Raw genomic sequence first — 13718 nt, forward strand, 5'->3', positions numbered from 1 at the left:
CATCAGGGCAGGTCTGGATATTAAGTGTCAGCCTTGTTTAGGGAGGTTGAGTCGCATTCAGCCACAAACTGCATCGCTTATCCCTGATGATGGTTGATATCAACAGTACAGCTACCAAGGTGGTTCAGTTCCTGTTCTTGCTTATCCTGGCCGAAACATCGGGCATCTTTCTGAGGGAAGAGCGAGTGCTTTGCTCTCAGTTCAAGCCCTATCCATGACCTAGGTGAGGCAAAGACGAGCTTTCGGAAATCAAAATGTTGCATCTAGTACGCAACAGTGCTCTGCCCCCACAATTCATGCATTGGTACGTGGACCCGCACAATGACAGGGCCTGGCAGAATACTCGAATGCGAACGCCCATTCCTTTCGAGTTCTAAACACACGGCAGCCAGAAATTTTGCAGTATCCCAGCATGTAACAGAACATCTCCGAAACAGTTCATAATGGCTCCTTCTCCGGCCCGGACAGCCAGGAAGGGCGCACCCACGGAGGTGTTGCCGGCAACTATTTGCTGCGAACCGTCATAGATAGCCATGAGCTCCTGCAGGGTTGTTGGCAACCACCATTGCGAGCCATCTGCTGTCCTGACGGATTGGCAAGTGCCAGCTGCGCTTTTGGGGAGCTGCTGAGGCGACCTGGAGCTAGCTGGTATCAAGTCCTCAATATCCTCAACCTGTAGCACCCACAAACGGCTTCAAGACAACATCCGCCTCTCTACATCAGTGCTTCTAAAAACAACGCAAAAATCTAAGGCATATGGGCTCGCAAATCAAGCTGTCCGGTGAAACGCCATGAGACATCACATTTGCTCTCAACCTCACATCGTCTCAGCCTTGCATTATCTGCACGAGTATGGTCAAGAGAAAGGTGTCGATATGTGCATTGCTAGCAAAATGGCAGGCTTTCTTACCTTCAATTCGACAGCATTTGCGGCATCGATGAGCGGACGGTATCCTGTACATCGGCACAAGTTGCCATCGAGCGCCTGTCGCACATCGAGCTTGTCCCCAGGGGGGGGCGAATGCATTTTCGCTGCTCTGGCGGCCGCGGCGTGGCAGGCTACAGCCATGCCTGGCGTGCAGAAGCCACACTGGGAAGCGTTGTCTTTGCAGATCGCATCTGCATCAATCCCTGCTTGTAACTATCATCGATTTCCTTAACAGGCTCTTGCAAGCGATGGGAAGCCAAGGGCGTACTGGAAAGAGGAGGGATGAGCGCTTGACTTACAACCAGCATTGCTACTATAAATCAAACGAGGTTGTTCATGCACCGTCTGTTTATTCTCATGCAGGTCAGGTGCGTACGATGCTTGTGACAGCAGGCTCAGACAGCCAGTGCAAGCAGCCACGATGTACTCCAGAAATTGTGCAGCAATGCTGTTGTTTTCCTCCTCATTGACCACACCATTGCCTGTTGGGTGCCCCGGTTGTCTGGTCGCAATGCACAACGTGCTGACAAAGCTTCAGGTTATTGAGCGCAGGCACCCTGTGCAACAAGCATGCCTTATGTACGATTCGCACGAGGCTGTATGAACCAGGCAAGGCTGTGGCAAGCATGTGACGCTGCCAGTTCGTCTGGGGTTCGCACCATGCACAGCTGAATCATGATCACGCAGGCCTTTGCTGGTAAAGATGTAGGCACCATCTAATGACATCACCGGGGCCATGCAGCTGTTGACCGTCTTCACACAAACAGATCCTGCAGATGGGCATCACGGTGATTACCATTCAGTGCCATGGATTATCTGGTAGAGGAGGATTGGCGATAAATGTTGTCACGAAGTTGCGATGATACTGCGGGTTATCAACCGCGCCATGATCACCCAGATGTCAATCGCACACCGAGGGATGTTTTGAGGTAAGCGCGGGTTCGTGGCGCAGCCTTAGCCGTCAATCTGCGCCCTGGCCGCGCATGACTCAAAACACCTGTCGGTACTGGCGGAGCGGAAACTGTGCGCATCCATGTTGTCCCTCGGTTGTTGTCGTATGCAATATGCGCGTGATGTCCACGGTTGCGCTTCCAAGCGTCCAACCTTGGAATGGCCGAAACGCCACAGGGCATGAGGCGGAAAGGGCATGGATGTCAATCCCATATCACATGAAATCAGAGTGAGCGATGACTATGGATGCATAACGTCCGCTCTAAACGACTCACGACCGGGACATGTCGGCAAGTACCACAGTGGAAGCGTAGGAATCGAGACGCACCCGTTGTGTCTCTGCCGACAATCTCCACAGCGCAGGAACCACAACCGCCTTCTGAGCAACCAACTTTGATGGCCTGTAACAACACATGCCCGTGACGACTAGGATGCTGTGCAAAGTGAACGCTCGCCTCGATGTGAGAGGCAACTGACACCACAAGCGGGCACAGTAGCAAGACAGAGGTCCGCACCTATCACGCAAAACATTCATGCTACACATTCATCGAATGCACTTGTCAAACCGCGACTGACGTACCAAGCACTCGGCGACTTTTGCACGTCTACGGGAGTTGGGTGACACCCTCATGTTTCCCAGGTACGTAACGGGTACCCACTAACATCGCAAAATTGAAGAACGCAGGCTCCCTAAAGAACAGCGAATACCTGAAGATACTGGCACGCGACCAGTAATGAATGGTTGGCAAAGAGTCAGAGCTAAGTAGTATTGCTTCGGTCAGGGTTCCTTGCGCACCTGTTCCCCTTGCACATCCCGGAGGTACTCTGCAAGACTCAGATGCGCGTACGAGCCAGCGCAGACCTCCACTGGCTCTTTATCGATGTGAAATAAGATCACATCTTTCTTTGTGTTGGCCACGAGCCCTGCCGTGGTCTGCAAGGAGTGTGTTAGACCCATCTACTCAATGGGAGGACGAGCGACAAGACAAGAGCCGCAAACTCAACACTGCAACGATGATGTCAGGCGATTTTGCATGTAGTCATTGTGAACACCGCTTCCTGTTGCTCACGCACAAACCCTGCAATTCCAAGACGAGAGCCCTAGTGATATACACTCTGGGAATACATCTCAAAATGAGGTTCATCTCGGGAAAGCCTGCTCGTATTAGCTCACCATTAGCTCGTGCCATAGTCAATGGCCGTGTGGAAGCGAGGCTCACTGGTTTACGAATTTCGGAAAGCAACGCAAGCCCTAGCCATAGATCTCTCTGTACCTTGCCTTTCCTGACACACTGACAGTGTCACTGTAGGCCACTGATACGTAGCTGATTGACACCGCTACAATAAGCACCCAAACGAAAGCCACGATTCTGTAGGTTCCGCCAGTGTCCCTGTCGATTCCTCATGATGGGTTATTTTGGGTTGGTACACTTTGACCACTGCCCTTGGCACAAGCACCTGCTGAGGTGAAAACTTCCACGTGCCACCATGCCGTTACATGAACCTACTTGACACATACCCCTCATCCCCACATTGAATACAAGATCATGCAGTGGCATTGCATAGCGTTTGAAATGGCTAGAGCCTTGTTGGGGTAGGTCACGGCTACCGCCGTGCCACGAAGAAGTCTACAACGAAGGCTTCCAGCCACACAGGTGATGATGATTGAGAAGGACTCCCTCCTTGCAGCACCTCCCTCATCCCCCCCACATGACATGCGTGTACCGTGGTGACCCACTTGCAGCTAGAATGATGAATTCACAGTCAAAGCGAGGGACCTTTGACATCGGGGGTAGATGAGGCATCGCGCGCGGCAGCTCCTCTGCCAAGGCTGGATATACCCGTGGATGCTGTCCCTTCTGGCTGCGAGATTAACAACCGTCACAGCAAAAAACCAACAAGCAACAACAAACACATACACTAGCGCAAAACATATCCCCATCAGGGGACGTCAAGGTTAGGAACCAGGAGACCCTCCATGAAAGAAGCGCCGGTCACATGGACGAGAATTCTTTTTGTTGCAAGCAATATATCAGTGTCGTCGACTCGACAGCCATTCTCTTCCAAACCTTGCCACTCAAGGCACGTGTAATATTTCATTTGCTCATTCACAGGACATGCAATGGACAAGTGCCTCGTGTGGCCCAATGATAAAGTTATGGCTTGTCAGACATTGGTCGAACAGATATTATCATCAACAGAGCAAGGACCACCACTGTAATCAAGCACGCTGTGCCTACAGAACCGGAACACGATGTCCAGTTAGATGTGCATTATCCGTAATCATGACGCACCAGTGAGCACATGCTCACACGCTTCATAACACATGGTTGAGCTCTCCCAAGTCTAATGCTTGAAAGATATCTATGGCAGATCGATCCTAATGCCTGACGCACTTTAGAGACACACTGGCGTTTGTTTATCTCGAGACCAGCCAGTCCTCCGCCTATGCCGGAGTGTGCATAACGAGACATGCAGCCCACCGAGGGCCCAGCCGCAGGCCTGACGGTGGTCTGGCCCCAAAGATATTGGCATTTAACACAGACATAGTGAAGCCTGAGTCTAAGTCTGTGCCGACTTTGTTCTGTACACCACTGGTCAGCTGAGTGTCTGTGCCATGGGCAAAGTCAAACAGAAAACACGTAGACGCTGTACAACGTGACTCCATCTCTATTTGTCCATCGCAGACATACAGCTGGTCAGCTGACAGAAAAAGACTCTCTAACAGAAAAAAATTGAAATTTTTGTTTTCTTATACTCTAGAGAGATTCTATTTCTGTGTCATAGACAGGTTTCAGACGGAGATTGGGTCAGGCTGTACAGCGTCTACCTCTACGTCTTCTGGGCCGCCGACCGGCAGGCCCCCGGCTGGGCCCTCGACGGGCCTGGGTGTGGGGCAGGGAGCGAGGGGCCGCAAGATATCAGTCAGGGTGATGATGCCAACCGAACCCTCGACGGTGTTTCGAACGTACAGCCGGTGAAGGTTCTTAGACGTGAGCAAGCGGAGGACCTCCTCCAGAGATGTCTGCGGAGTGACGGCTGCTACTGGGACGCACTCGAGGGCGGCTTTCCAGTCAATTTTGCTGCCCTGCACATGGCATCGGATCAGTGCGCGCAGCATGCCAGCACAAACTGACAAATGGACCATCAGTTGTATGAGAATGAGGAGAGCGTGTCGATCCATACATAACTGCTGCAGTTCATGTGCATGGTTTCTGTCACTGAAGTAACATGGAGGACTCACTCATGAATTTGGCAGCTGGAAACAGAAACAACCTTACGACATCACATAGAAATTGAGCAAGGACAAGATAGCGGAAGCTGAAAAGGAACAACACACACCTCACCATCATGATGAATAAGAGCAGGAACTAGGCACGGGCCCACAGTAACCAAGCACTCTCATTCAAATCAGAACAGCTCATTGAACGCCAGTGGTCGGGACAAGTAAAACCATCTTGAAAGGGCTGCCGCTCGCACTACGATCACCATCACATCATCACAACAATCGTCCAACCAGCATGCCAATCGTCTTGCTTCCACTGCAAAAACATCGTCACAACGATCATCCAACCAGCATGCCCACCGTCCTTATTGCTTCCACTGCACAAAAGCATACCGTAGGCACAGGCTGGCCTCGCCTCTTGAGAATGAACTCCCCGACGGGCGCCATGAGCGCTGGGTACAGGTCAGGGGTGATGAAGCGCAGGTCTGAGGCGCTCAGGTTGCCCACCAGCTCTCCGCCGACCATGTCGGTGATCCCCATGCAGGACTTGCGGTCGCGGTACATGTCCAGCAGCACACGGATGGTGGGCTCGCTGGCGGGAACGGTCTCAGCGGCGGCCTGCATGTCATACGCGTCCCCATCAGTCGGTGCATTCCCAGAGATGCGTGCTCCATGTTTCTGTCACGCTGCCTGGGATGTGATCAGTATGTACATTGCCCTAGATTTGCACTCAATAGTTGCCACCGCTGCATGGATGCATACAAGCCCTATCTCGAGATATGGCCTTGTCCTTGCTGATCTATGCCACGGAATAATTACGCAGCCGAGAATACGAGGATAGTTGATTGCTTTCGGCCTGAGCCGGAATAGTTCTGCCTCATCTATGGGATGTCTTGCTTATCCATGTGATGTGATGGTGATGTGGCCTGTGTCGATTGGATCTTACTGTTATCGTTGTGATGTACTGATGGTGCGAGTGCTGGAGGGGTGGGAATCAAGGAGAGATTCGTCATCAACGCGCTTCGGGAACCAAGCATCGGCCTGTGCAGGGGAAATGCTGTGATGTACCTGCTCTCTCTTCCGAGCTTTGGTTCAGGTTAAGGGATGATGACGACCAGTTTCTTTGTTACTTGCTGACATTTTCCTGCCATTGTCAATGTGATGTAATGGTGATCAATGTATCTTTTACTTGCAACATTCTGCATCCACCTGGACATTAAATTGGACATTGACCGGTGAGGCATCGCCAGAGATGCGCATTCCAACGTTTTCTTTGTCGTTGCTGCCATGTGCATTCCGTTGTGACCGGCTACGCCCGACAGTCGTGTGATAACGGCTCCTTGATGCCACTGCAAGGTGTCCAATCCCACAACTCTGAATTTGCCACCTTCATCGCCGTTCTGCCAAACGACACACACTGACACAACTCGCGTCTGGATCGCTGTTAGAACAGACTCACCATGCGGTGAAGATACCACCTGCCTACGTGGCAATCGGCGTTGCCACGAATAGAGCATGATTCCCTTTGGATTTATGTACTGTGTATTGCGCACGGCACACAACTTGCCTCAGGTGACGTTCATGGTAGCACTGATTACCAAGCGGTTCTTGGAGTTTCCGAAGTCCATGTGACTGCAGTAGTGCTGTAAAAACATGCATAATTTTCACACAACCAACTACAACGCGTACCGAGCACAAGCGAAGATCTTCCACCGAGCTTTGCAGCAGCTCTCCAAACTCGATGCGGTGGTCCCACATCATGCGGACGATGTCTGACTGCGAGAGAATGCCGGTGGGGCGGGTATCTTGCAAGGAGTTGCATACGAAGAGGCGATGGTGCACGGTGTTGTCGGACATCATGTCTCGTACGGCGTCCATGACAGTTGGGTCCTGGCCCTGAACGTACCAAAGATCCCCGTTGTGCATCAGCTTTCCAACGGTCTTGTCGCCCAGCGTGCGCATAGCGCCCATCACCTCTGCTTCGCTGAGATCGTGGTTGCCTCGCTCCAGGTTGAGCTCTGCATCACAGATTCAGGAACATTGAGCGCAACATCACGGCTTTGCAGAGGAGAAGGTTCCATGAAATACAATCATCAAGAGATCAGCACCCGTCCAAGAAACTGCACAGATCCATCTTGTCTTGTGCACAAGTGTACATGTCGCGAGACAAGACCAAATCAGCAGCTGTGCCTTCGGAGTACAAGAATGCGAACCTCCATCAAATGAAGGCTAAATTTCGGTTCCTGAGTTGCTTTCGTCTGGCGTCATGTACAACAGGCAGTGCGCGGAAGGCAGAATAACTGTGCAGCCCGATCCGCGATCAAGTTGGCCTAGACAGAGCTGTGCAAGTAGCTTGAAGGCACGTATACGAAACATCAACTCCGAGAACGCAAGCAAATCTCTGGTTTCGTACCTTTCACTAGATGCCGCAGGGCATCGTTGACACTAAAAACACCAGCGAATTCGCTTGTTTTCACGTCGACCACTGCCAAGCTAAGAATGTCAGCTTCCGACATAACCTGCAAGCAGCATTGAAATTCAATATCTAGTCTTCTTGCTGACCGGATCAAAATTCCTGCGAAATGCGTTGACCGTCCAACCACATTGCAACATTTGGGTCATGTCGGAAAAAATGATAAAAACCCTACTACAGTTCTTTGCGCGAGCCAGAAATGAACTCGCCATCCCAGCATACATGGCCACGGAGTATCGCGGAATCGCAAAGATATGCAAGAAATGCAGGCGATCGGCTTGTGCAAACGAACCTGGCCAGTGACGCCGAGTGGGTAGCGCTGAACGCGTACAGGGTATCGACAGGGCAACACACCTTGAGAGCCTCCGTCACTTTCGACTCTGTGTTCACGGTCTTCATTGTTGCCTCGCGTTTGTGGGCTACTGCTTCCAGCTTGCAGCTAGCAAGCAGGACCCGCATGTTATCAAATGCTGTCATGTTGCGCGAATGCGTGCAGGATGTCGCGTGCGAAGGTTTTTTTTTGGGACTAAATGGTGCCAGTTGGTCAACAGCATGCCCTGCACATGTAGCTCGTCGTTTAAATGCTTTGCGTGCCCTCGAATGTCGGAACATCGAAAGTGTCGTAATTATCAAAATAAATATGCCTTGTCAGCACATGGGCGTGCTGGGCTATCTCTATCTACGTCCGTGCAGCGTCACATGCCATGTGACATGGAAGCATAGCACTGTCTCTCGAACAGACAAAACGCTGTGTCATGTTGCTGAGGTAACGTATAAACGATGCCACCATGTACGCTTCCCTTATGATATGCATGCTCTTCCTGGCCTTTGCTAGGCTTGCTGGCGAGTCAGAACACTACCCATTGCTGTGGCAATGGCCGAACATTCATTTATTGAACGAAGCTTCAAGGTCGCTTACCGTATGCTGAACATTTATTAACCTCTGGCATTATGAAAAGTTGGAGGATTGGGTGTTTGCTTTCTTATTTACTTCTTGGCGCTGCACAGGGTTTGCGCTTGGAACCCTCAAGGTACGCAACCGTGCTTGAATGTTTCAAAGAGCGGGGAAAGGCTCCGAACATCAATATCAAATCATAGTTGAAATAATATGCGTGGTATACCAGCACGTCAAAGGTACTATCGTAATGTGACTCGCGCTGACGTATGACGGTACCCGTACGGGTGCCGACATTTTCCGTCGGACGGCCCGGGCTCATGCGACGTCTGTTGGTCAAGCATCCCGGGCAAAACTCTTACGCATGCATGATACTTCAACTCCTTGCCTTCTACCAATATTTGATGTTGCCCCGTGAGCACACGACGGACGTTCGGGACTCGTCGTCATCATCTGCATCTGTGCGACAGTCTCTCGCAGAAATACGTTGTCTTCGGTGTACCTAAAATCGACCTTCGCAATTAATATGTGATGAGGACCTTTGCTGTGCCCAAGCAGAAACAGTCCGACATGGTGTGAAACGGTCAGGTTGCCCACAAGGGACCCCGACGTCACACTAAAGGTTGACGCAGGCAGGCCGCGTACGCGAAAGTATGAGCGACGCAGGCAGCAAGAGGGCAAGATGACCATGCAGCTGGATTTTCCCGATCGTCAGGGACGAGCTTGACAAGGACCTCTGTCACGACACCATGAACTCTGAGAACTTGGGCAGCCAAGGTCTCAATCGCTCTCACAAGCGTAGGGTTATGCTAGGTATCTATTTACGAAGTGGTATTGGTGACCGCTCCTAGAACGGAAGGTTGCGAGAGCTGGCAAAAACGGACTCTGTGAGTCAACTCTCCTACCATGTGAGACATGCTGGCTAAGGGGGGGCACTGCTGGTCGTGTTGCCCGTTTTAAACCCTGCCTGGTGGCGGGCATAGCATATTTCTTGATTTCAGTTTCTGTTTGCAGGGGTGAGGATGCCTGGCACACAAGCGTTTCCTCGAAGTTATTTCTCCTTTCCAAGGCAACAATGGACCCTCACACATCTGTTGGCGACGAACCCGTCCCCGACTTCGACCAAATTGTTGACAATGAGGTTGATCAAAGAATGCCCGACATCTCCGACTCCTGCAGGTGTGTGCCTATCTCTAAACAGTTCTGATACTGGCAACTATTTCCAATGCTTCCGTTGACCTGTTAGCGCATGTGGGGGCTTGTGGGGCCCTTTCTCGTGTCTTTTGTTGTGCCTATTGGCAGTGTGTCACTACTAGGAGATACTTCGGTGGACCGAGAGACCTGAGCAGAGCCTTGCGTTGTGTAATTTTGTAGTACTACTGCATCTTTATACACATCGGCAACTCCAATTACCAGTGTGATCCATCACCTGCAACATGACAGTATTGTTCGCAAAGACTTGTTCAGCACGTTATTAAGTTAATGCTTTGCCAAATTGGATTCTCGCCCATTTTTGTCCCACAATGTATGCAGTTTGGCCTGCAAAACACACGGTCAGGCAAAGTGATGCAAGCAGGACAGAGTGAAGCCAAATGTCCTCGCCGTAGCATATCGAGGAGGCGCGTATGTAGCGGCCTGGGTGGATAAAAGTAAGTGAAATGTAGTGTCCGGCCATAGATGAAACTTGGCTCGGTCTTTTCTTACTCAATTATTTCCAAGAGGCCTTTGATTCGCGGTATCCGTCAAGCAGTGACAAAGCTGCATAAGCTGTATTGCATGTATGGATTCATGATGTCCTTTCACTCCCTGATGCATGTAAAAATTCTTAGAACCAAGTTTGGCAACATATATGGCCGCGGTACATGCGTGCAGTCGCTACAAAATCGTGATTCCAAAGCTTCCCTTGATAGATTGCGAGGCAAGGGCGTTGAGTTGCCATGCAGGGACTGCATCGAGGGGCTGGCTGTGACGGCTTGCAAAACTGCATGGGACAAGCTGCTGTGGCTGTGCAAGAACCACTCCAACGACTCAGACTATGGACGAGTGTGTGACAATTGGATGAAGCACCCTGAGGAGTTCCTCGTTGATCAGGTTCTTCGCGCCACCGTCAATCCCATCGATGCTGGATTTAGGTAAGATACTTTCAGCGTCACACAGCAAGAAATAAGTATGCAGCTTCATTTGATTTGTCCTGTATCCTCTGTTTCGCGTTCCTCTTGTGGGCTTCATTTGGCTAGGTCCAAGTCCCTGCTGCAGTTGGGTGCCTCTCATTTGTGCACCTACCATTAGTCGCATTTTGCCCATCTGCTAGCTCTCAAAAGACTTCGTGCCTGAGCTCAGGGCTAAAGCTTTTCAGGAACTTGCCCTGGAGCTTTGTCTGTACCCGTGCTGTGCCTTCACATGTGATGGGCGGGTCCAAATGCTTGAAAAGTACCATGACAATCCCAACAAACGGGCGAGCTGTTTGGGAGCGTGACATCATGTTTGGATATTTTTCCTATGCACATACCTGGAATTCAGCCTATTTCCTCCATGTAAGCTTGGCAGCGAGTCTAACGGCGTGAGTATGACCCCCCGGTTGTTGCTATCGTTACGGTAGTGAATTTCCGGGCAAAAAGGGGGGTCGAAACCCAATCTGGCGAAGCTCTGGTTCACGTGAGTCTCAATGGTCCCAGCAACCGTTGCAAGTGTGCAAAGACTAATAGAGCAAATACACCACTGGTGTTGGGGTTCCTGCAGTGTGTGCTACTGGCAAGGCAAATGCAAGGGCTCAAAAGCAAGCGTGGCTGCACACCCCAACCCCAATCCGGGTGCCGATGATTTAAGCAGCACCGATGGCCACACTCTCCAGGCAACAGCGGACGGTGCGGTCACGGGGCCTCGCACTAGCGATATCGCCACTTGGAGCCTAAAGGACGATTTTATGAATGGGGCCCGCAATGCGATCAACAAGCGGCTCTCAGGGTTCTTGACGCCTGAGGAGAAGGGCTGGAGGTGTCGAGAGTGTGTGGCAACAAAGGCGCGTTGGGCCCTTTGGGTGGAAGTCGGCAAGCTGCGCATCATGTGCCAGCCAGCTGGAAGAGAGTTCCTGCCGCAAGAACAGGACAGGCTTTGCGATATGCTGCCTGTCAACCCACAGGCGGTGTGTGAGATGGTCCTGGATGCCCACCCTGATGTCTTCAAGGTATGTATTGCGTTGGAGATTTGGTTTCGACGCTCATAGCAGTTTGCTGTTCGAAGGTCAATATTGCTGTGGTGGGTTTGACCTGGGCGCTTGAAGAATCAATGAACATCCTACACCGTAATCATATGCACGGTCATCTTTGCAGCACGCCATTGCAACCTTCGTACCTGACTTGGGTGATGATTCCTTGTAGATCGTGTGGATCTTGAATCACACTTGGGATAATTTACATGAGCGTGTGGATGCGGGAGTGTTGCGAAAAGATACATCATCATGATGCCAGCTAGTAGGTGAAAGAATTTGCTCGTTCAGCATCCCACCATCTCTATGATGTTTACATCTTGCTCCACGCACACAGCCGATGTTTGTGACATAACTATTCTGGTGTCTTGCAAAGTTTGGTGCTGTTTGGTGCTGGCATACTTGCAACTGTAGAAGCCTTCCTGCCTGCCCAGAAACGTCCGGGCGTGGCAACTTGCAGTGTGCTCATAGGACATGAGAGTCCTGATGACCTTAGTCTTGATGACATTCTAGCCTATTCATGCCGTTCATACACATCACGTCATAGACACACGTCCCAGTCCCAATACACACACGATAATGACGCACATGAATCAATACGTCATCCCTTACATACTTCTCATTCGTGTACAGCCGTACCACTTACAGTGTGCCCATGCATGCAGATAAGTCGAGAGTTGTGCTACAGCAATCATCAGTGCCCTCACGCAAATGTGCGCTCGATCGCTGAGTCATACATGGCGGCTATGCTGCGTGGTTACACGTACGCTGGCAACACGATGGCTGAGGCAGTCACTGTTGCAGTGAACACCGCCTTGCAGAAATTCCTGTCGCCCCAGGCACAGGATGAATGCAAAAAATGCACAACGCGGCTGAGTGTGCGGCTTCTCAACCTGGAGTTGGAACAGATGGTCTTTGCTTGCGAGAACGGCAAGGAGTTCCTACCAGCACGAGTGAGAGATCGCTGTGGGGATTGGATGAAGGAGGGACGGCAAGAGTCGCTGTGTGCATTTCTGATTGAATATGCACATGTTTTGTCGTCTGCGTTTGATCTTTGTGTCAGCTCGCACAAAGAATGCTCTGCCGATGATAAACTGCAATGAGCCAAGGGAGTGGGGGCCTTGCGCGCTGGCGAGTTAGGTAGGGAAGTTGCATGCCATTGCAGGCAATGATGTATGTATGTGCCAGGAGGCATTCTGCCGAGGCCAGAATGTTTTCGAAGGTGTTTAGGTTTTTCAAGCGCCATCGCACCCATGTAGAGACTGGTGATTGCTTGTGGCTTTGGCCAGTTGCGGAGGAGGTCTCGTTTTTGGGTCGAGGCTGTGTCGAACGCAGTACTGCACTGTGGAGGCATGTGCCATATTCATATTGCATGGACATGCTTGCGTAAACTCCTTTGGTGAGGTGAACAAGTTCCCTGATCAGGAAGGGGCTTATCACTTTTTTAATGACGTTTCTCGAGCTCATGCCGTGGGAGCACATGACGGTCGATCTTGTGAATCTAGGTAGGATTTGATCAGCTGGTCAATGCAATGTTCACTTGTTTGGCCATTGGTGTTTGTGCAAGTGAGGCCGACGTCAGACTGGACAATGTTATGCGGCACAGTTTGCCAGATGTGAGGGTGCATTGTACGTCAGTGCGTGTGTCAGGGCACTAGAGAATCGAGCTCATGCTCACTTGGCACCCGCTACCCTGGGGGTGAGTAGCTTGCGATCACCACCGTGCTAACTTTCCGAAATGTGTTGTCGCCTCGATGATGCGTTGAGTATGGTGCGACGTCATCAAATGGCATTGGCATCTTATACTTCAAAGATGTTTCCGTTATCTGTTTGGACCTCCGGCACAGACAAACAACAAAAACAGATCCAATTGCTGCTAACACTGCTATTGGCTATCGAGGAGCCTACCCAGGGACGATACGATGGCACAGGATTACATTCAAGGAGCCACAATACCCAAAGGATAGTATTCTAAGACCCTAGCTACTCAGTTGGCGCAGTTGCGACTAGTGCATTCAAACAAACCATGGACAAATCCAT

At 51.0% G+C, this 13718-nt stretch overlaps 1 protein-coding gene across 1 annotated transcript; it reads right to left on the minus strand.

Moving 5' to 3' along the window:
• Positions 1 to 3865: 3865 nt before the first annotated feature.
• LOC149810467 (protein SDS23-like) lies at positions 3866 to 8078 on the minus strand. Its single transcript, XM_089994258.1, has 5 exons — positions 7933 to 8078; positions 7519 to 7624; positions 6795 to 7123; positions 5499 to 5723; positions 3866 to 4967 (listed from the first exon to the last, which is right to left on the minus strand). The coding sequence occupies exons 1-5, from the start codon at positions 8053 to 8055 to the stop codon at positions 4674 to 4676; spliced, it is 1077 nt and encodes a 358-aa protein (XP_089850384.1). The 5' UTR covers positions 8056 to 8078; the 3' UTR covers positions 3866 to 4673.
• Positions 8079 to 13718: the final 5640 nt, after the last annotated feature.

The sequence above is a fragment of the Nuphar pumila genome, unplaced genomic scaffold (assembly GCF_984573655.1).
Source record: "Nuphar pumila unplaced genomic scaffold, dmNupPumi1.hap1.1 HAP1_SCAFFOLD_343, whole genome shotgun sequence".
NCBI lineage: Eukaryota > Viridiplantae > Streptophyta > Magnoliopsida > Nymphaeales > Nymphaeaceae > Nuphar > Nuphar pumila.

Bases quoted from the DNA above. Each gene is read 5' to 3' on its own strand.
- LOC149810467 (XM_089994258.1), bottom strand. From the start codon at position 8,055: ATGACAGCATTTGATAACATGCGGGTCCTGCTTGCTAGCTGCAAGCTG. The intron at 5,724-6,794 runs GTACGCGTTGTA...TATGACATGCAG, and splicing joins AAGATCTTCGCTTGTGCTCG to GCCGCCGCTGAGACCGTTCC. The intron at 4,968-5,498 runs GTATGCTTTTGT...TGCCATGTGCAG, and splicing joins GAGGCCAGCCTGTGCCTACG to GGCAGCAAAATTGACTGGAA.